Here is a 21,316-nt window from a genome sequence, read left to right as displayed (position 1 = left end):
CAGAGGATGGACCAGGCTCTGCTTGGAGGGGCCCAGCAATGGGACAAGAGGAAATGGTCGGAAACTGATGCCCAGGAAGTTCCACCTGAACATGAGGAAGAACTTCTTTACACACACTGGAACAGGTTGTTTAGGGAGGGTGTGCATTCTTAATCCCTGGAGATATTCCAGACTCATCTGGACACAAATGTAGTGCCATGTGCTCTGGGATGACCCTGCTGGAGCAGGGAGGGGGGACCAGATGAGCCACTGTGGTCCCTTCCAACCACACCCATTCTGATTCTGTGCTGTAGCTGTTGATTATTCTCCAATGCAACCACATTTTAGGCAACTGTTTAAAATCACAGGATCATTGAGGTTTGAAAATCCCTCCCAACCCATGGAGTCCCCCCTGTGTCCCATCCCCACCTTGTCCCCCACCCCAGAGCACTGAGGCCAGGCCTTCCTTGGACACCTCCAGGGGTGGGGACTCCACCACCTCCCTGGGCAGCCCCTTCCAGTGCCTGTCCACCCTTTCCATGGAGAGATTCCTCTTGCTGTCCAACCTGACCCTCCCCTGGCACAGCTGGAGGCCGTTCCCTCTCCTCCTGTCCCTTGTTCCCTGGGAGCAGAGCCCAACCCCCCCCGGCTCCCCCCTCCTGTCAGGGAGTTGCAGAGCCAGAAGGTCCCCCCTGAGCCTCCTTTTCTCCAGGCTGAGCCCCCCCAGCCTCCCTCAGCCGCTCCTGCTGCTCCAGCCCCTTCCCAGCTCCGTTCCCTTCCCTGCACACGCTCCAGCCCCTCAATGTCCTTCCTGAACTGAGGGGTCCAGAACTGGACACAGCATTTGAGGTGAGAACCACGACCTGAAAACATCACTCTAGGTGGATGTGACACCATGATTTAGCTTTTCCTGAGGTCTCACCTTTGGAGCCAGATGTGTTCAGGAGGAGTGAAGGGAGCAAAGCCGAGCCTGGTCTTTGTGCTTTATATCAAACACATGTCAGAACTCACTGCCTTCCTGAGAAATGAGTAGCAAATGGTTCCTGAGGGAAAACCCTTCCATAGGGTCAGCATTAAGACCTGGCTGGGTCGTTTGGAAAAGTGAGGAGGTACAAGGTAGAGGTATGTTCCTTTAAACCAGCAGTGATATATGTAGGTGGTTATTCCAAGGGGAAATGGGAATTATAAAAGCCTCAAACAGATGGGCAAAGGGTTCCATTAATCTTTTAATACCAAATCTTTCATTAAGAGCATGAAAAATCTCTTCCACTCCTGCAGAAATCACAGTAAAACCTGCAGCTTTACAAACCCTGTTAAATCCTTCAGACTGTTCAAAGGGTTTCCTAGTGTTATGCTGAAGGTAGAGTTTATTTCAAAGCAAAACAGTGGAGAAGAATTTGGGCCTTAATTGTAGAGAGCAGTGTTTGGCTCAAGTAGTGTCAGATCCCAAATAAACTTATTTTTATTATTAAAACATCAATATTATTAAATAATAATTTTATTATTAAACGTTAAATTTGCATGAAAATAATTTCATATATTTGATGTGGAACAGCTGAGTTTTGGGGGTCAATGTCCCCTTTTTGCCAGTGTTTGAAATCACAGAATAAGTGGGGTTGGAAGGGACCCACAAGGATCATCGAGTCCAACTGGCTGTTGACGGTGCAATTCTTAACAGGTAGATTGCTCTGGGCACTTTCTGGGTTTTTTTGGAAGTTAATCTGTGGATCAGGTCAGACCCACCAATATTAAACCTCTCAGAGCCACAGAATATCCTGAGCTGGAAGGGACCCACAAGAACCATTGAGTCCAACTCCTGGCCCTGCACAGGACACCCGACAATCCCACCATGTCCCTGAGAGCGTTTCCAAGCATTTCTTGAACTCTGGCAGGTTTGGAGCCGTGACCAGAGTTTGTCTCATAGTCTGACTGTGTTTTTCTTGTCTCCTTGGCAGGTCTCCATGGAGCAACAAATACGACCCTCCCCTGGAGGATGGTGCCATGCCATCGGCTCGCCTGCGCAAGCTGGAGGTGGAAGCCAACAATGCCTTTGACCAGTACAGAGACTTGTATGTCAGTTCTACCCTCCAGAGCCCTCTCTTTCTTTGTTTCCCTCAGCAGACACGGTCTGACATGTGGTCCCTACCCCAGGGTATAGAAGGAGGGGAGGCAGTGCTGATCTGCTGATTTAATGATCCCAAACATGATCAAATCTGTCAGCTCATGCTAAAGGCAGATGCTGAGGTGCTTCCCTGCCTCCCTCCCCCCTCTAACAAATTGACGGTATCTTTGTCCTAGAGTGGCCTGTGTTTTCTTTGATCTTTAAGTTCAGTCTTGAACCATCTGTATTTTCCATTCCCTCAAGGCTGTACACTCAAAAAATCCATATATTCAGCAGCAACTCTGATATCTTCCAGTGAAATGAACACTGAAATGCAGCAGTTGGACAGGGATTAATGTGCTTCTGCTGCAGTTTAGGCAGTTTAGTTTAGGCCCTGTCTTGTTAAAGAGGTGTAAAGCAGAGGAATTAATAGAGCATATGTAAGATAAATGTAGATTAGGCAGTGGCTTTTTTAAAGCAGCAATAGGAAACTGTCTGGGGGACTTCTCAGGTGAACAGTTTTTCTAAAAATTAGGATTGCACTGGTCTTGCACTGCAGTTAATCCAGGGTCTTGAGATGTGATCAGGTTTAGCTGTTGTGTTTGGAGACTAAGGTCTTCTAAGCAGTGCTGAGATGGACATAGTAATGCTAAATCTAAACAGCAAGCGAGTGTTGAAAAGCAAAATGAACTAGTAAGTTTATCCAATACTGAGATACTTCCTTGCTGGAGATGTCTAACAACCATGAACAAGGTGAACAACCTTCATTGCTGCTTCACGTTGCCCAAAACGAGATAAAACACATCCTTAGATGTAGTTCATCATGTTACAGTGCTGACAAAAGCACATTTAAAGGAACTTTTCTTGCTCGATTTTGTGGCTCGATGCAAGTGTAGCCTGTCCAAATGTGTAATTGTCGTACTTGTTGTACAGGTATCAAATTTTTACTTCTTTCCATGCATTATTTTCATAGCTGTTCAACTTCTCCTGTAAGTAACAGTTGTTATTGCTGTCTGAACTGACTGGAAGAAAGGAATTATGCCTATTCAGCGAAGCCAAGTTTGCAGTTATTCCCCAGATGCAGAACAGACCAATAAGTTTTTTAATACCCTAAGATGAAAATAAGGTGGTGTATGGAACCAGGGTTGTCTGTTTAAATCCCTCTCTGCTCAGATGACTGTGAAGTCAGGACTGGATACAATAACTTCTTTAAACAGCTTTAATTTGCTGGAAGGAAAGCCGGGGGCAGGTTACTCTGAGTGAGGGGAATCTGCTGAGCCCTGCTCAGCTTGGGGTACAGTAGTAATCTTAATATATTGTGTGGGGGGAAAAAAAGGTGAGATTGTACCAAATTCATCTTTCAGTTTGTCAGTGCAACTTTTATAGGCAGGACATGGGAGGGGTCTGGGAAGGATTCATTTGGTGTCAGCAGCCAGGAAGGACAGAGGCAACACAGGACTAGATAAGCACACCTGTTAGTACAGTGGCATTTTGATGCCACTTATGATCTTAAAAATGGGTGAGAAAAAGGAAACAAGGGTGGCTTATGTTTTGCAGAGCACTGTAAAAATTTAGCATTTGTGGAAAGGATTTGTAAAGTTAAGGAAACTTAACCTTAGTATCTGGAAGTTAAGTAATGATTTGTACTTTACTGTCAACAGAGATGTGGAGAGAAACAGGCTTTTGCTCTTGCAGTTGGGCTCTGCAGTTCCCTTAATAACACAATTGGATTTTTGTGTTTTGACAGCAGAAGCTTAATTTTTACTTGGAGATCAGAGGAGGGGAAATTCAGGGGGGTAACAAGTGCCAGCTTCTCTCGGTGCTGCTCTTGCCAACACTTCAGGTTGGGAAGGACTGCAACAATTCCTCACACAACAGCTGCTGGAGCCACGTGGGAGTCTGGAGTGTGGGGAGGGTTGTAGTGAGAATAAGATGGCAATGTCAGTGATGTAGTTCCCAGAGTCTGGAAATTAATCCTGGGAAGGCACTGGAAAGCCACGAGTGGATTTGAGCCAAGTGATGTTGATTAAAGGTGTCACTGCCCTGCTGGTCTGGCAGCTTGTGGTGCTGGGAAGGGAGGGCACAAAGCATCAGCTCCATGACAGAGATTCCAGAGCCAGTGACAACAGAGCTTTTCCAGCATTGTGAAACACTTCAGACTCATTGGAAAGTGTTGTTGTGTTAGTCAAAGGACTAAGTAGTCTGCTGGCAGCCCATGGGACTGTATCTTTTGTGAAAATTTTGGTTTCTGGTAGATGGGGAGGTTTCTTCCAGGTTCACCTTCCAGGAACACGGTGATCATACTGTAGGCTGGATGCAGAAAAACTAAATATTGAGTTGACCTGAAGAGACTGATTGTTTCTGTTCACTCTGATGGGGTTGTCTCTCCAAACAGACCATTCATAGGTGCCACCAAGGTAATTGATGCTCCACATCACAAACTCTTTCTTAAAAAATACGAGTTTTAAGTGCAATGGCTGCAGATTAAGAGGATGAACATTATGCTGAGGGAGAAGCCTCCAATGTGGCACATCACCAGCAGTCCCTTAAGAGACCTTCCACTATCCCAGGTTGCTCCAAGCCCCATCCAACCTGGCCTTGGACACTTCCAGGGCTGGGGCAGCCACAGCTTCTCTGGGCACTCTGTGCCAGGGCCTCCCCACCTTCCCTCACAGGGAAGAATTCCTTCCCAATATCCCATCTAACCCTGGCAGTTTGAAGCTGTTCCCCCTTGTCCTGTCGCTCCAGGCCCTTGTAAATATCTCTCTCCATCTTTCTTATAGCTCCTTCAGGTACTACAGTTAGGTCACCCCAAAGTTTCTCCAGGCTGAACACCCCCATTTCTCTCAGCCTTTCCTCACAGGAGAGGTGCTTTCAGAGGGTGCTCTGCATGGGGCTCACTTCACTCCTTAGCTTTAAAATACATCTTATACTGGTCATTGCAGCAGGGAATGGAAGAGGAAGACATTGCCTTTCTGTGAATAAATAAGTACTTCTGAGAGTGTCTGCTCTTCCCACTCTGCTTTCTGCATGTGGTCCAAACCTCCTCTGGATTATCTCCCATTTTAAGCACAGAACAGCACAGATAAGCACAGAAAAGAGCTGATATCTCACAGAATTCGTCTTGGGCCTCTCCCAACACTTCAGATCATTTCAGTTTTCCCTTGAATCAGTCCCGCTTGGCCCCCACACCATTCCTTTTTAGATTTCTCCTTTAATCAGGTGTGGAAAGTCTCCACCTCTGTTCAGTGAGTCATTGCATTGTATTTGCCATTTCCCAAGGGGTTGGCACCTGCTGCCGTGGGTGTTTTGAGGGAAACAGCCTGTTATGGATTTGCTAACTATTTGTGTCACTATCCATTTGGATTTGCTTGCTGGGGACCCTAAAATTGAGTTTTGTCCCCAAGAGCTTAGTGGCCAGTGCACTGAGTGACTGTAGTGTGAAAACAAGTTTGGAGAAGTCTTGTAATATTGCATGGGATTCTTTAAAATCATGAAAACTCGAGAGGAATAATTTTGCTGAACCTTCAGTGCCTCTTAACCAGTGCTGAGTTGCTCTTAAGTGTTTGGTTTTTTTAATGCAAACTACCTTTGAGTATCTCTGGAGTTTTCCGCCTTTTCTTCCTGGAGTCATATCCACATCTTTTCGGGTTAAAGAGGGATTATTTCCTCTCTGTTCTCTGTGTTAAACAACAAGCATATTTCTGGGTTATCTGTTTTACCAAAATCCATGTCACTTTCCCAAAAAGCAACTGTTCCATTTGGATCTCCTGCTGCCAGGTTTAACTCAGACACTGCCTGCAACTAATGCCCTGGTATGTTTTTGTTCAGTAGGTTATTATTCCCAGATGGAAGTCTAATATCTTACACCACTCAGTTAGAGCCTTGGCTTTCCACTTCCAATATTGTGAACATAATTTCTTCCAACACATGGTAGTAATTTATTGCCCTTTTCTTGACATGTGTGCGCTTGATTGAAATCAAAGCGTAATGAGGACCAGGGCATCTGGTTAAATCTCTTCTATTTTAGATTCTGCCTTCCCTTGGTTTGGGTTGAAGATAATCAGGGCTTTAATTAAGTAATCTAATGGCTCTTTGTTGTCTGGAAGAAATAATTTCTGTAGTGATTAAACAGACCTCCCCGGGGAAGGATGCTGCTGCTCTGTCTACAAACAAGATGAGTTTTGGCAACTTTGGGCTGGTTTAGTGAGCTGACATGTATTTAGAAAGCTATTCCTCCTTTTTTTTCTCGACTTAAATGGGATTTATTTGTGCTTTTGATTTTTAACAACTATAAAAAAAAGATAAAACACTCATCTGAATCGTTCTGCTCCTGAAAATGTTTGTATTCATTAAGTTTTTAGTTCCCTCAACAGAGTAAGCAATGAAACCTTTTGAACTTCTGCTTCTGTCTGTGTTTTGATGTTGATCCATTTTCAGTTTGTTGTATTAGAGCTCTGGACTAGGAATTTGGTAGGAGCAAAAGGAGGTCTGGGAGAGGATTGACCTCTAAAGTGTTTTTGTTGTGTGTAATCCTTTTATTATTGAATTTTGATTGGAATCTGGGCCAGAACAGTTAATCACACTGATTTTGGATGGTGCACCCCTGCCAGCCAAGCGTCTGCAATGTTCTTTGCAGAGTGAATAGAACCTAAACTGAGCACCCATCACTGTCCTCTGTTCAGCTGGAGAGGGAGAGGCTGCAGAAACTCCCTGTGTGGTGCCTCAGGAATATGTGGATTGAGGAGCCTTTTGCTAGAGAGCTTGTTTAGGTACTACCATGAAGTCCCAGTGACAGATGAGTTGCCCTTTCATTTTTAGAGTGCTCAGGGCTGACTTTAATTTTTATTTTTAACTACTGTGTTTAATCTCATGAAACAGCCTTGCTTTGCTGAGCTTCAGGGATGTCTCATTTTGACTCTGACTCACTGCCACTGAACCCTGTGCCACCATCTATACCAAGTATGTTCAGATGCCCTGTAAACTGCTGGATGGCTTTCCCTTTTTAGCTGTTTTCACCTTTTTTCTTAGTTTATTTTGGACTGTGTGCTCAAACCACCTCTGACACTTGCCTTTATCCAGTTGTCATGAAAGATGGAAATCTCAATTAGTGATGGCCTTGGGCTTTAACTGTTTCAGAGTGCTGCTCCAGTGTCATCTAATTTCTCCTTCTCTGCCTTTGTACATCCCTTTTCCTGGTCTGACTGTCCACGAGATCCTCTGAGTGGAGTTCATGCCAATTCAGAAAATACTCTGCACTTCTCACAAGGGTCATAGCAATTGCTGTATTTATCTGTTTGACCAAATTTGATTTTTTTTCGTGCATGGAACAGCACTGATTCCACCACGTAAAGCAGAGCACTAGGTGTAAGAGGTGAGGGTTGGTTTCAGCACAGCCTGCACTGGCACAGGCTGCCCAGAGAAACTGTGGCAGCCCCATCCCTGGAAGTGTCCGAGGCCAGGTTGGACGGGGCTTGGAGCTCACCAAGTGTTGAGGCAGTTGTGAGCTCTTTATATAGGCCCTGTGCTTGTGTTTAGATGTAAACCCAGTTTGCCTAAACTAGAAACCCATGGAAAGCTTTGAAGTACCTTTATTGCCATTAACTCCCTGTTCCTCATTACTGGTCCAGCCCTTTGTGCTGCTTTCTCCTGGCCGTGGGAGTTCCTGTGGTTTTCACAGCAAGGGCCCTGCAGATTGAATCCAGATGCATTTGTTGTGCATCCCAGCACTAAGGAAACCTGCCTTTCCATCTCCCTGCTGGCTGGGGCTTTGCACAATAGGGTGTGACATCAGGATTATGTCATGTGGGAGATTCTCGCCTCCAGGTCAGGCTGATAAGGACAAGATGAAGTCTCCTCAAACAGAGCTAAACCACCAAGACCTTCACTGCTTTCATGTCTGTGTGCTTTTAAAATTACAGCTAGGATGTTTTCCCAAGGAAATTATTTAGATGTGAGAGTAAACAGACCAGTGTTGGGATCCCCTCCTCAACACCCATGGGCAGCTCAGCACTCAAACCAGAATTAATAGTGAAGTTGTTGATGTATATTACATAGATTAGAGCCAAGTTAAAAGAGAGGAAAACGTTAAGTGTACTCTCATGCTGGAAAACTGAAGTAGTTGCTTTTCATCTGATTTTTTCCTTTGGGTGCTTCATTTTGGAGCAGCTCTGTACACACTGCATTCTTATCTTCTGAATCGGAGGTACTGGGTGGAGAAGGAGTTTGTCCCTTGGGTTCCCACGGTTCTCTGTGATTACATAAAATCTGAACACTGGAGAGGGAAAGCTTGGATTAGGAGGTCAGCACTGATGATGCAGCACTATCCTCAAATACCACTCTCTGAAGGCTTTAAATCCCTAGCAAGAAATTACTTAATTCAAAAACAAGGCTAAATTTTAGAATGTCAGTTTATCATGATCTGGAATTTTTGAACTGGTTGTCTCTAGTAATGCATTATATTATATGTACAGGAATTCACCTCAGGCCCTCACAGATGTGTGGTGTTTTAATGATGAAAATTGAAGACAGAGTAACTTAAGTAACAGCCTTGTTGTGGCATATCTGATATGAGCCTGTTAGAAGAAACGATGGCACGTGACATCTGCAGCCTGCACAGACTTTACCAAACTTAAACCTGGACATAGAAGATTCCTCCTGTCTTCTCCCCTCCTGTCCGTGTTTGAATTCCAGCTGGCAGAGTCTGGAATGTGGCAGACTGTGGGTGGCTGAAGCTCTGGGCTGTCTGTGCCGACCCAAGGACACGCAGAGGGAAGGATTTGGAAGCAGTTTGGAGCTTCCTAGTGGTTAATGAACCAGTTACTTCCTTGGACACGTTATAGAGTGACCCATTGTGTCTCTTATTAGGTGGCTAATGGAGCTCTTTCCAGGTCCTTAGTTTCCATCTGCCAAGAGCAATTGGATGGGAAGGAAAATGTGAGCAGTACGTGGTTTGCATTAAATAATGAAAGGTGCTAGAAAGCACAAAATGGGAGATTCTGGTAGATTGTTAGCCTTCAGGATCCCATTGTTTGGATACGGTTTTCCTTCCTTGCAGAGTTCCTGCACTTCACAACTCTGCTGCACAGTTTGAGTCATCCCACCGTGGTCCAGATGTTGCTTTTAAGTACAACTGGCATTGAAGTTACACATACCTAACTGGATTGGTATGTTTGCTCCAGGGATTTTTGCACCTGTGTATGCTGGAAGGAATTCCTGTAAAATACCTGTGCAGAGCCCCCAAGCATAATTTGGGCTGTGTTCATCAAGTGGGATGCAAAACCCCTGGTCTGTGGATGCAGACATTTTACCTTCTGCATTTTAAGTCTGTGGGTGTTACCCAATTATGCTCCTGGGACCAGAGAAGGAGGAGAGAGGAATTGTAAATCATCTGGACTCATAGCAGTGGGAGAAGTGTTACATCCTGGTTTGTTCCTAGTACCAACCTTTTATTAGGGAACAGGCTCGTGAAAAGGCTTGTCAGGAGCTGGATGGAGGGTACAGGCAACAAAATTATTTAGGGACAACTCTCGATGTCCTGAAGAATTTGTTTCCCCCTCACTTGAGGCATGAGATGCAGGGGATTTGTTAAACAGTTTGTGTTTTGGGTTTGGTGGAAGGTGAGTTGCTAAAATTTGCCACTTCCTTCATATTTCTGTTGTGATTCCTGTGCTGGTTTAAAATGACAAGGTGCAGATACAGGGGAAGGACTCTGTGAGAGTTGTGCCAAGTCACTTGCCATTCCAATCACCTGTTTTCCATAATAGTTGGAATGTTTGCTACCTCACCTCATGGTTTAGGGAATGTTTTGGGTTGCTGTTAGACACCAGCTTCTCATGAATATGACTTTAGTTATTGTCACTCTTGTAAAAAAAGTGTAGCTGAATGCTCAGTATTTTCCTTTGGCGTAGGATTTTAAATGCCAGTTTTCTTGGAAGTCTGTTGATCTGAATAGCTGGAGACATTTCCCTTTCTATGCTGAACTTCTGTAGCTGGAAGAAATAAATATGTGACCTTTAGGGAATAAAGAAAATATATTTTTCTGCTTTAATCAAGCCAGTTTGAAACCCTGTGGAACCCCTTGGAAGGTTTGCCGGGCCAGGCTGAGGTTCCAGGTCTTGGTACTTTGGCATCAGGGGTTTGTGAGAGCCAGAAGCCACAGACTTTTTGTCTCTGGCACTCAGCTACTTACTGGAAAATACACAAATGTTTTTCTAGATGAGTGATTTGGTTCTGAAGTGTAATTGAAAGTCAGAGCTTGGTTTTATTGGTGGGTGGTGGAAACTCATTTTCTCCGTCCAGGGTCCGGGATCCGTTTGCGAGGCTTGGGAGGAGCAGAGTGGGATCGGCAAAGTCACAGGGCTTCTTCTGATCTGTCCTTCAGCAGTAAAACAAAGTGATTAATCTGTCCTCCTTTCTTGAGGTCTGTGCTGGAGGCTGGGGGATTTCCTCTCCTATCACATCCCTGTTGAAGTGACAGCTTTGTCCTGGCCACAGGCTCTATTTCATGGATAAAACTCGGGTTCCTCAGACAAGTTTCCATCCCGTGTCTCCACCCACTTCAACTGCAAACACTTCATAAAGCTTTGGATCACTCTTAGCTTAAAGATTTTCTTTTATTCTTGCGTTTGTTGAGTAGGTCAGTCTTAAGTGTGACATTTTTTGTATAAAACAGCTTTTTCCAGGAGTTCTGTGGTTGATGAGTAACGGATATAAAACTTCAGTGTTTGATCATGACATTAAAACTGTAATTGATTCTGAATTCTGAATTCTGCAAAGAGATTGAATGATTATGTTGGGCCTTAGAGCTTTTAGTCACCTTCCTGGACAACCTTATGAAAAGGTATTTTCCCAGAGATGGAAGAACACTGGCCGTCCTTGGAGAGGACGGGGATGCCATTTGGTCTAGATGATCTTTTAAGGTCCTTCCAACCCAACTGTGATATAATTTATCAGTGTTTTGCTTGTAATTAAGGGATATGGCAACCATAAAACAATGTTTTTCATTGTTTTATAACAAACTTTTATCTTTAGGTAATCCCAGACTGATGCTGATTGAAATATCCTCGGTTGATTGATGCTCTTGGGCAGAAGGGGAGCGATTGCTTTGCCTTGAATTGCTGTCCTTTGAGAGTGGTTTATCCCTTGGGGATGTTTCTGAGGTACTCCATATGAATTCCTGCTACTTCAGACCTCTTGTGCATCCCAAAAGCATTTGCTGATTCCTTGGATGCTTTGGGAGGGGCCGGTTACAGTGAGGTGGGAGGTCAGTCTCTGCTCCCAGCTAACAAGGAAATGGCTTCAAGTTGTGCCAGGAGAGGTACAGATTGGATATTAGGAAAAAAAAATTCATGGAAAGGGTTGTAAAGCATTGGAGTGGGCTGCCCAGGGAAGTGCCTGGAAGTGTTCAGAAAACATGTGGATGTGGCCCTGGGGGACATGAGTTAGTGGTAAACATGGGTTAGTGGTAGGGCTGATGGTTGGACTTTTGATGATCCAGCCTTAACAATTCAGTGCTTCAAGCTTCCAAAAAAGACAGGTTGCCTTTCTCAGCTGCTGTTGTGCAGGAGGCTAATGCTCCATGAGCAGGGACATCCAGAACAGGCCATCAAGGGAAGAGTGTTTTGCTGCAACTCCTGCATGTGGCCTGTGCTCTGCTTTGCCCATCTGCTTCTTTAACAGAGAAGATCCCAGTTTATGCCTTCCTCTTCCAAGCTGGTACCTCTCCTGCTTGGATAAGTGCTGCATATTAGTCCGTGGTGAAGTTCTTGGAGTTAGTCCAGCCTTCCTGCAGCGAATCCAAGTTCATGAATGTGGATTTAAATTCCTCCCAATCTGTCTGTCATCCTGTTTTCTATTATGGAACAGCCAATTAACCTGTGGCACCTCTTTTTTTTTTTTTTTTTTTTTGAAGAAAACAGGTTTCAGGGAATGTCCCCCTCTCCAATCATGACTGTCCTGGGTTTAGAAATCCCACTTTAGTGCTGTGTGAGGAAAGGTGAAATCTAATGGAGTGATCAAGGATATATATTTTCTCCCTGTGAAGGAGGAGTGAGTTTTGGGAGTGATTCCGTAGTGCTGAAGCACAGAGGAGGCTTTGGATAATGTATATCCTGGCGTGCCTTGGATCCATACGGGTTCAATCACAGGCATTGTTGTTCCAGTCTCCAGATACTGGATCTGGCTATGGCAAAGCAGCTTTATTGAAATAGCATGTTGGTATTTAAAACAATATTAATACTATATTTGATTCATTAAATATACAAAGGCAAGTTAAAGCGTTACCATGTGTGAGCTGTTAGTTCTGGCGGGAGGTTCTTCACATGGTTTTATGTGGTTTCAGACAACATTTTAGCACATTCTTAAAATACCCACAAAAGCCTTTATGTAAAATCTCATAAAGGTGAACCACATAAAAAATGATTTTTTTTTCCTGTTTCATGTCATTAGGATCAAAGTACAGTAGGTAAGAATAAATTTCCCAAAACCTTGTTTCGGTCTCTCTCTTAATTAACGTTTCATGCTCTAGGAGGGTCATAAAGTGGGTAATGGGGGAACTGTCTGTACACACTGTAATGTTCTAAGGGATGCCAGTTCATTTTGAGTGAATTCACTTTATATATGAAAAAGAATATATATATATATATATGTATATTTTCAAGCAGTCTTGGTCTGAAAGTGGACAGTAACTGCTGTTCTCTGGCCTTTGGTTCCCGCTGCCAAAGGAAGGGTCACTGAGACTGGAACTGAGGTTTGCTGCAAGGCTGGAATTCCCATTAACTGCATTAACCAAAATCCACTTGTGAATTCCCCAGAGAATATAAAAAGGGTGTTTGTTGGTGTGGTAAGTTTAAGTTGCCTTTGGAAGTCTGGCTTTGGCATGGCTGTGGAGCAAAGGGCTTTCCTTTCCCAGTAGTGTGTTATCAGTGGCTTGACAAATGTCATAGGATGGTGGGTGCATGTTGGGCACTGAACTGCCCAGCAGAGTCACCCATTAAAAATAAAATGCTGTGGTGAGTTGATATGAAGTTGTTTCTCCTTCCTGAGGTCAACATTGGTTTTGGTATAAACTTGGATGCCTGGAACTAAAGGGAATTGAGGCTCTTTGATGACTGTGCCTTCTTGAAACAACATAGTGGAGTGGTCTGTGGGTGCAGAGAATGTGCTTAAAGTTACCTGTGTTATTTGCATTTACTTCCCAATATCTTTTCTCCTGACTTGTGGGAAGGATGGATTAGTGTCCTTGGATCCACAGTACTTCAAAGTAATATGAGAAGTCCAAAATGCACAGTAAATTGAATTTTAAATGTCATTCATTACTGGTAGGCTCTTATTTAGAAAGGAAGGGAGCACAAAGGTGAGAAGATTAATTGACTGAGTGTTCCATGTTGGCCATGAAGGATACTTTCCTTTTTTGCAGAAGAGGAGGAACGTGGTCACTTGCAGGTCAGTGTGACAATCAGAGGCAGCAGCATAGAACAGTTTAATGTGCCTGACTCTCTCTCAGCTGCTGGGAACTGTCAGTCCTGGCAGCTCCTCATGCCTTTGGATGCTGAGCCGTTGCTCTCCTCCAGACAATGAAAAAGTCTGACTACCAAAATTGTGTCATTGATGATCAGCTGAAGTCGCCTCTCCTCCTTTCACATGGTCGTTCTGTGAGTTCATCCCTGATCTGAGAGTTGTGGGGCATAGAAGAGCATTCCCTTTTCCTTGATCCTCCTTAGGGCTGTTTGGTAACTTGAGAATGGAAACAGTAAAATGCTGTGGGTTACAATTCCAGTTTTCTAGAAGCCAAAATTGCTCCTTTTGTTTCTTTCTTCCAACAGTGTTGGGTTGATTACCGTTGTTTTAAGGTGCATTTTCCACCTGGCACAGGAGGAGCCCAGCACTGATGTCATCCAGAGGGAGTGGGGCTCTGCAGGTGGCATTGCTTTGTTAGTTTTCTGGGTGTACTTTTAGTCCCAGAAACCTGAGATTTAGGTAGTCTGGCTTATTGTATCCTGTAGGTGAAGCTGTAATAATAAAACCTCAACACATCCCTTCATTTCTGAGATCCTTGGTTTCAGTTCGGCTCGCTTTACAGTCAATCAATGAATCAGCTTCACACAAACTTTTGAGGCAGCACCATAAAGCTGTTCACTTGCTCCCTTTTGTCTTAATTAGTGAACTTTGTTGTAAAGAACTTCCAAACTTTGCCAATAGCAAGAGAAAAGGGGGGGGGAAAGACCAAACTGTAAAATAAAACCTTACTCTGCCCACTTCGTAGCTCGTGCTTTTACCAGCTGTTGTAGTTAATTGGAATCAGAGGAGTTGTTTGCTTGGGTCCTGTAGCAATCTGTAGCCAGCTCTGCTTCTCACCAGACTTTTATTCTCCTTTAGAGAAATGTACAGGGCTTTTTGTAATTAAAGTCTCTGCATTATAAAATGATTGGAACTGCTGTGTTTCTGGGTGTGTAACTGGTGAGACTGTGCTGTCTTACAAGAAAAAATAACCTTTGTTAGGACATAAAAATTCTGCTTATTTAAGATTATTATTGCTACCTGACTCTGGCTTGAGCCCTGCTTGCTTTTAACATTCCTCTTGGATTTCATCCTGCAGGTATTTTGAAGGTGGAGTCTCCTCTGTCTACCTCTGGGATCTGGATCATGGTTTTGCCGGAGTGATCCTCATTAAGAAAGCTGGAGATGGATCAAAGAAGATTAAGGGATGCTGGGATTCTATCCACGTGGTGGAGGTTCAGGTACAGCCTCTGGGGCAGTTGATACACCCAAGTGAAAACAAAACCCAGTTAATTCCAGACAATTAAGGAGCACAGGTGTTCATTGAACAATGCAATATTGTGTCAGGGCTGTAAACTTCTTTCCCCTGTTAATTTTTGAAAATGCCTTGAAGCAATTTGGATGGAGATAAGTCAGGGCCATAATCAAAAAGAATCCCAGAAGAATTGAAAGTATGTTACTTTCTGTGCATGTGATCCTGAGATTATTTTTTTTTAACATAAAGGTCTACAGATAAATATCACTAATTAGGTAATAAAAACAAGGTAATAGGAGGGTAAATTGCTCTAACTAGATGTGCTTTGGAAAATTAGAGAAAATTAGAGGAATGTGCACACTTAGAATTGTTCTTAAGAAACAGACTGTGCTCTGTGAGTGGGGTTAGACTTACCTGTCCTGTTGCTTGTGGGGTCTGCCAGGCCAGCACCCATTTAGCTTTTGGAGGGATTTTAACCTTTTGTCTCTATCCGTTTTTGTTCTCTCACTTCCAGGAGAAATCCAGTGGCCGTACTGCTCATTACAAGCTGACCTCCACAGTGATGCTGTGGCTGCAGACTAATAAAACTGGTTCTGGTACCATGAACCTGGGAGGGAGCCTTACCAGACAGGTATGTCTGTGTCCTGTGCACACCTGGGAATGCCCTTTCCCAGTTCCACACCCAGTAGCCCCAGTCAGGCCCAAAACGTTGAGTTTGTGAGGTGTTGTATAAGCATCTCTTCTACTGTTCTGCAGCCCAGTGAAATGGTAAATGCAGTGTGTAATTACCAGAAAGCCCCTTGAGCTGCGCTTGACAGCAGTGGAGCTTGCAATTAAGAATGTAAAACATTCAGCAGGAGTTTAGACTTGCTTTTAAGTCTTAGTTTGTCTTCCGGTATCCCTAAATTTTTATACTCTCATCTGTGTTGCAGATATTTTTATCTATAAGATTTGCCCACTTTCTTACTGGAAGATTCCAATAGGATTATAAAAATACAAGATGACCTCTTTTGTTATGTCTCTCTTTTAAAAGCCAGTTGAACCACCGTGAGCAAACCTGGATTTTGCACTGACTGTAGGATTCTCCTGTCCTTAAACACATCAGTTATCTTTTAGTGTCGTTCTTTAGTATTTTCCTCCTGCAGTATCAGGACTAATTAAAAAAAATCTCCTAAAAAAAACCAAACAAAAACCTCTTCTAAACATTTGGCGTTGTCTTTTAGTATCTGTCTTTATTATTTTCCTACTGCAGTACCAGGATAGTGATCTTTAAAAATCTCCTGAAAAAAAAAGATAAATCTCTTCTAAACATTTAGAGGTTTGTGCCAGTGTTAATTACTCTTGAGAGCTGTTTTTCACCAGGAAGGTGCCAGACTGATGGGAATTCAGGCAGTGCTGCTGCCTGAGTCTCTGGGTCTGCTGGGTTGGACTTCCATGGATGAAGGTGCTTCTGCCCCAGCACACCTGCCAAAGGCTTTGTGCTGCTGAGGAATTGGTAGGCTGCTTAAGATCTGGGCTCTGGAAGTCAGTGACTTGAGCAGAGTAATAAACTCTGGAGGACAGGAGGCACATTGTAAGGTCATGAGTGACTGGAGAGCTTGGCAGCAGCTAAACTTCTTTATGAGCCTTCGCAGGGCAGAGCGAGGCTTTTCCATACAAAGGACAATGCAGACTCTGTTAAAAACCTCCTGGGTTTGTGCAGGTTTGAGCCAAGCAAAAAGGGTCTGTGATTGCAGAGAGGGACTGAAATTGGGTTACTCCTGCAGAGCTTGCCCTAAACCTGGGTGATTTTTATTTCCACGTCGTTGACTCACGGAAGAAGCTGATGGAAAAGCAGAGGAAGGAAAAAGGCATCTGGAGACAGTTTTGAGCCATTTTTTTTGACTGTTTTAAAATGTTTGCAGTAATTACACCCGAGTTATGGTGACCCGGACAAATATTTAATCCCAGGCCTGGCTAATACTGTAAATCAGAGCTGTGAAGTGCAGGCCAAGGGCTTGACTCTGGCCACGGCCTCCTGGAGCACGAGATGAGCCAAGGAAAACAAGAGTCTGTGCGGAATGGGTGTCCTCAGTACACCTTGGCCTGAACTGCTGGGCCTTGTTTAGTTTGACTTCCACTCTCAAAACTGGAGTGGTGAGATTCATGCTTCTGTCATCATTTTAACAGCAGAACATTGAATTCAGAAGTGATGCGTTAAAGCCAGGGCCCGTTTCCAATGTAAGTAACCATGAACCAGCCGCTGGGGTGGTGATGCTCAGCTCCTGCACAAACAATGGAAACTGGAGGGCAGATTTAAGCGTGGGGATGGGGATTTGCTGGTTGTGGATGCCACAGAAGGCTTGATGGGACAGAATCCATGGCAGACAACTGCAATCTTCACGCTGCCTTGAGGTGTGCAGTGTGAGCAGGAGCCGTTTGTCCCAAGCCTTGTATTCAGCTGGACTAAACTCCTGAGTGCAAGGCTTGTACTTTGCTCTAAATCCAGTTTGCCACGTCACCTAAGGACAGCAAGTCTTATTTTTACTTTTTAATCGGCTTTTTATACAGTCTGCAGGAAACGTAGCCACCAAAATTAGGTTTTAGTTACCTCTTGAATGGTATGGTACAGTTTCACCTTGGCAATATCAGTAATCAGTAATATTTTGAAGTTATTTTGTCTGTGGTAAATTGTACATGGTTTTGGTCAACTCAACAGTTAAGCTACTTGACCACCTTTGATGTTAAAATGTGAATAGCAGATGTCCTTGTGTTTCAGAGGAAGCTTTTGAAGTGTTCACAAGCTTGGTCATATCCTGGCTTACAAACTGATGGCAGAGGGAACCTCTCAGTGCTTGGAAAGGAAGGTCTGGGGAGAGCCATTACTTTGAAACCAGTTTGGCCTCTTAGCTGCAAATGGGGTACTTCTTGAGTGCTGATGGAATGATTAACTTGGTGGCCAGGAACAGGCCAAAGGAAAAGCTCTTGGAATGTGTCATGGTAGAGCTGAGCTTGGAGCTGGGCTAAGAGTCCAGAAATAGATGTTCTCTGCTGCCGCTTCCTACCAGTGAGATATTGTTGCCCTGCATCCCTCACAGATGGGCTTTTTGTTGCCTTTGCCAGAACTTTCTGGAAAAACTCATAATTGATTTATATATGCACATGTATTAACTTTTATCCTGAGAGGATGAGATCAATTCTTAGCCAGCTCCATGCATGTAGGATCCATAGATGGTAATTTTGTCCTGGAAACTTAAGAGAGAATTAAAGCTGAAGTGACATGTTCATGTTGGGCACTTGATTAGATCATGGCTGAAGAAGTCCTTTTGTGTGGCACAATACTTGTCCTTTTGCCCAGTGAAGGTTTGTTCTAATTTTTAGGAATGTTGTTCTACATAAATGTTGTTCTACATAAATACACAGAGAGTGCAGCCATCCTTGTTTTGACTCCAAAGTGCATTATAGAAGAACTTTTTGGGGGAACTGGAAGGACAAAGCTGATTTGAATCTTTTTTTTCCCTTTGCTCATGTCCTGCAATGTCAGGTAGAGCAGTTGAACAGTTGCCTAAACAAGGGGGCTCTTCCAAATCCTGTTTTGGATGCAGCTCAGGAGAGCTCAGAGTTGAAGCACCACAGGCCAGGATGGAGGAAGTAACTCCCAGCTCGCGTCCCAACACTGGCAGGATTCACTCAGAACAAGGACTGAGGTGGAATTTGGGTAGGGAAAGATGGATTGGGGTGTTACACTCCCTCTGCATGCCACGGTTAGAAGTGAGGGAAGGACAGGACACACTGCCTCAATTTATAGCACAGGGAGCAAGGCTTGCAGCGAAATGAACTGTGTCAGCAGCTTTTCCATTCCCTTCTCCAGGGGCTGCAGGTAACTCCCACCGTCTCCTGATTCAAGCCAGATGCCTGGCAGGGGATTTTCCCTGACAGACCTGGGTGTCCTGTCCTCTTTGTGTACTTTGGAATTACTTGTGTCATTTGCCAGGGCACTGAATGGCTTTGGCTGAACTCTGAGGTTCCATTTTTCTTTAAGGTAGGAGCAGCTGTGTGATCCTGTTTCATTTTATGCAAAGGAGATGCAGGCTGCCCGTTTTCTGGCAAACAGTCAAAACTGCACTTTGCTGGATGGACTTCTGGACCCCCCCCTTGAAAGCAAGACCAACAGGTGCCTTTCTGAGATGTCCTTGTGCACAAAGAACCTGTGTGTTTCCTGAGCCAGGATGAACACTGAGGAAGTGCAAGTTTGCTGAGGAAGAAGTTGGCTCCAAACCTTTAGTTTATTTACATTTAGAGATGTGGGAAGGGGAGGATATAAAGTCACAGGGATGTGATGCCTGAGATTTTGGATTAAAGCAACTCAGATCTGTGTTGAATTTTGAACTTTAAACACGCTCCAGTGGCGGAAGAACGTTCTGCAGAGCTGGATGAAGGCTGGGCTGTGCAAACAGAGCAATCCCTGCGTGCAGAGGGATGTTCCCTGGGATCTGTTGCTGCTCAGTGAAATGCCAGCAGAGCCTTTCTGCCATTTATCATCCCAGGGAAATCCCGGTGCTCAGCAACTGGTAGCGTCATTGATTTCCATCAAGTCCAGCTTTCATGTCAAGGCCCATCCCACCCACTTCCAGATGTTGTAACAGGAAGTGTTTTTTCACCGGTGGGATCTACTCATGATCCTTGAGCTCCCCCTCAGCAGTTGTCCAGTGCACTGAGCAGGATTTTGGGATGCAGAGGGCAGCAGGATGTACTGACCAGGGATTGTCTGGGGAGTTATTTCTGCTTCCCTTTTCTGTCGTGAGAGTGGTGAGGCCCTGGCACAGGGTGCCCAGAGAAGCTGTGGCTGCCCCATCCCGGGAAGTGTCCCAAGGCCAGGTTGGATGGGGCTTGGAGCAACCTGGGCTGGTGGAAGGTGTCCCTGCCCATGGCAGGGGGTGGGACTGGATGGGCTTTAAGGTCCCTTATGGATTTCAGATTGGTTCAGTTATATAATAGTTTAGAAAAAGAGGGAGTAGAAGAGTTGAGCATGTCTGGACTGGTGGCATGTGGAGGGTATGTAGCATCCCCAGGTTTGCTCCTGTACAGTTTGGTACAGGATATGGGATATCTTTGGTTACACTGGTGAGAATAAATCTACCAGGTCAGTTCTCAGCTGGTTCCTACAGCACTGCATCCCTCAGAGCTTACAACCCTCATTTGTCTGCTTACAGTTTGAAATAAATGCTGGAGAGAGAGGCCAAACTTTGCCTTGCTGATATCCAAATAATTCCACATATTTTCCACCTGGAGACTTCAGTCTGCCCACTGCCTGTGGCTTTGGGAGCTTTTGGCTCAAATGGCTGTTTGTGTTTCATTAAAGGGATTTTCACATTGCTCTGTGGCCAGAGCAGCTGTGGATGTTGTTGGTTCTTCGGTGCAAAATGGCTGATGAGCTCCCTTCTATCTTCCTGGTATTTTGGGGCACTTTCGTGATGGAACAAAGTGTTTCTCCAACTTAAAGTTCTCTCTTTGTATTACTTCTCCAAGTACTGTTTACAGAAAGCCCAGAAAACTGTTTTATTTGATGCAGGAAACATCCAAAATGACCAATCAGCCATCGAGAGCTCAGTATCCCCAGCAGAGTGAGCTTCCCTGTGAATCACAGCGGGAGCAGATGGCTGGGAAGGGAGGCAGGGAAGCCAACAGTGGATCTCCAGTGGGAGAGCAGCAACTGAGCCATGCCCGTGGGACTTGGCTCATCCTGGTTTTTGGCTGAGCTCAGCGGGCAGATGGGGAGTGACAGTGGGAAGATGAGCTGCTTGTTAACATTAACCTACAGAGGGGAATTTCCCCTTGAAGCAAATTAACCCCTTTATTTAAGCAGCCACTGGAAGGAACCTCTAAAAATCCCACCAACTCAGCAAAACCTGACTTTGTGTAGGACAAGGCTGATCCTGCCTCTGCACTCCATTTAGCAGCCTCCTGTAACATCTGGCCTTCGAGAGCACATGAAAATGTTTTCCTTCTGGCAGCAGTTTTTATGGAGATGTAATAATATACGTTTTGCAAAAAAAAATAATTCTGTTTTCAGATTCTGCTTCTTGCCATGGAGCTTGGCCTTTCCAGGTGTGGAGGAGGCACATTAGGGAGCCCATGGAAGGAACTGACCCACTGCCAGCCACTGACTGCCCCAGATTTGGGCAGTTTGCTGGTAGTTCCCAAACTCACCATGACATGTACATGTGTGTTTGTGTAGTTATGTTCCTCCTCCACTTCAACTGGATCCATTCTCCGGGCAGTGTCTCTATGCCATGTAAGCAATCTGACTGCAGTCTACAGGCAAAATTAAACATCCCCATGCTCTTTCTCCCCCTCTTGCAGGTTATCTCTTGCCTCTGGGTTTCCAGCTCAATTACACGCTTCCCCAAGCCTATTACAGACTTGGCTGATTAGAAGAAACATGTAACTAGCCCAGATTTTTAAACTCTACCCTGAGGGAGGGATAGGAACAGATGGATAAG

The 21,316-nt window shown here is 44.6% G+C and overlaps 1 protein-coding gene across 5 annotated transcripts in view; it reads left to right on the top strand.

Annotated features, from left to right (window-relative positions):
• CAPZB (capping actin protein of muscle Z-line subunit beta) overlaps positions 1 to 21,316 on the top strand; it is a 66,622-nt gene that overhangs the window by 39,500 nt on the left and 5,806 nt on the right. For all 5 annotated transcript variants that reach the window (XM_064678896.1, XM_064678893.1, XM_064678892.1 and 2 more), the window contains 3 exons: positions 1,935 to 2,048; positions 14,679 to 14,820; positions 15,349 to 15,465. In XM_064678896.1, coding sequence (XP_064534966.1) covers positions 1,935 to 2,048; positions 14,679 to 14,820; positions 15,349 to 15,465 — 373 coding nt within the window. The remainder of the gene's footprint in view (positions 1 to 1,934; positions 2,049 to 14,678; positions 14,821 to 15,348; positions 15,466 to 21,316) is intronic.

Source organism: Pseudopipra pipra, chromosome 22, assembly GCF_036250125.1.
Source record: "Pseudopipra pipra isolate bDixPip1 chromosome 22, bDixPip1.hap1, whole genome shotgun sequence".
Taxonomy (NCBI): domain Eukaryota; kingdom Metazoa; phylum Chordata; class Aves; order Passeriformes; family Pipridae; genus Pseudopipra; species Pseudopipra pipra.
This window is presented reverse-complemented; position numbering and strand designations above follow the sequence as displayed.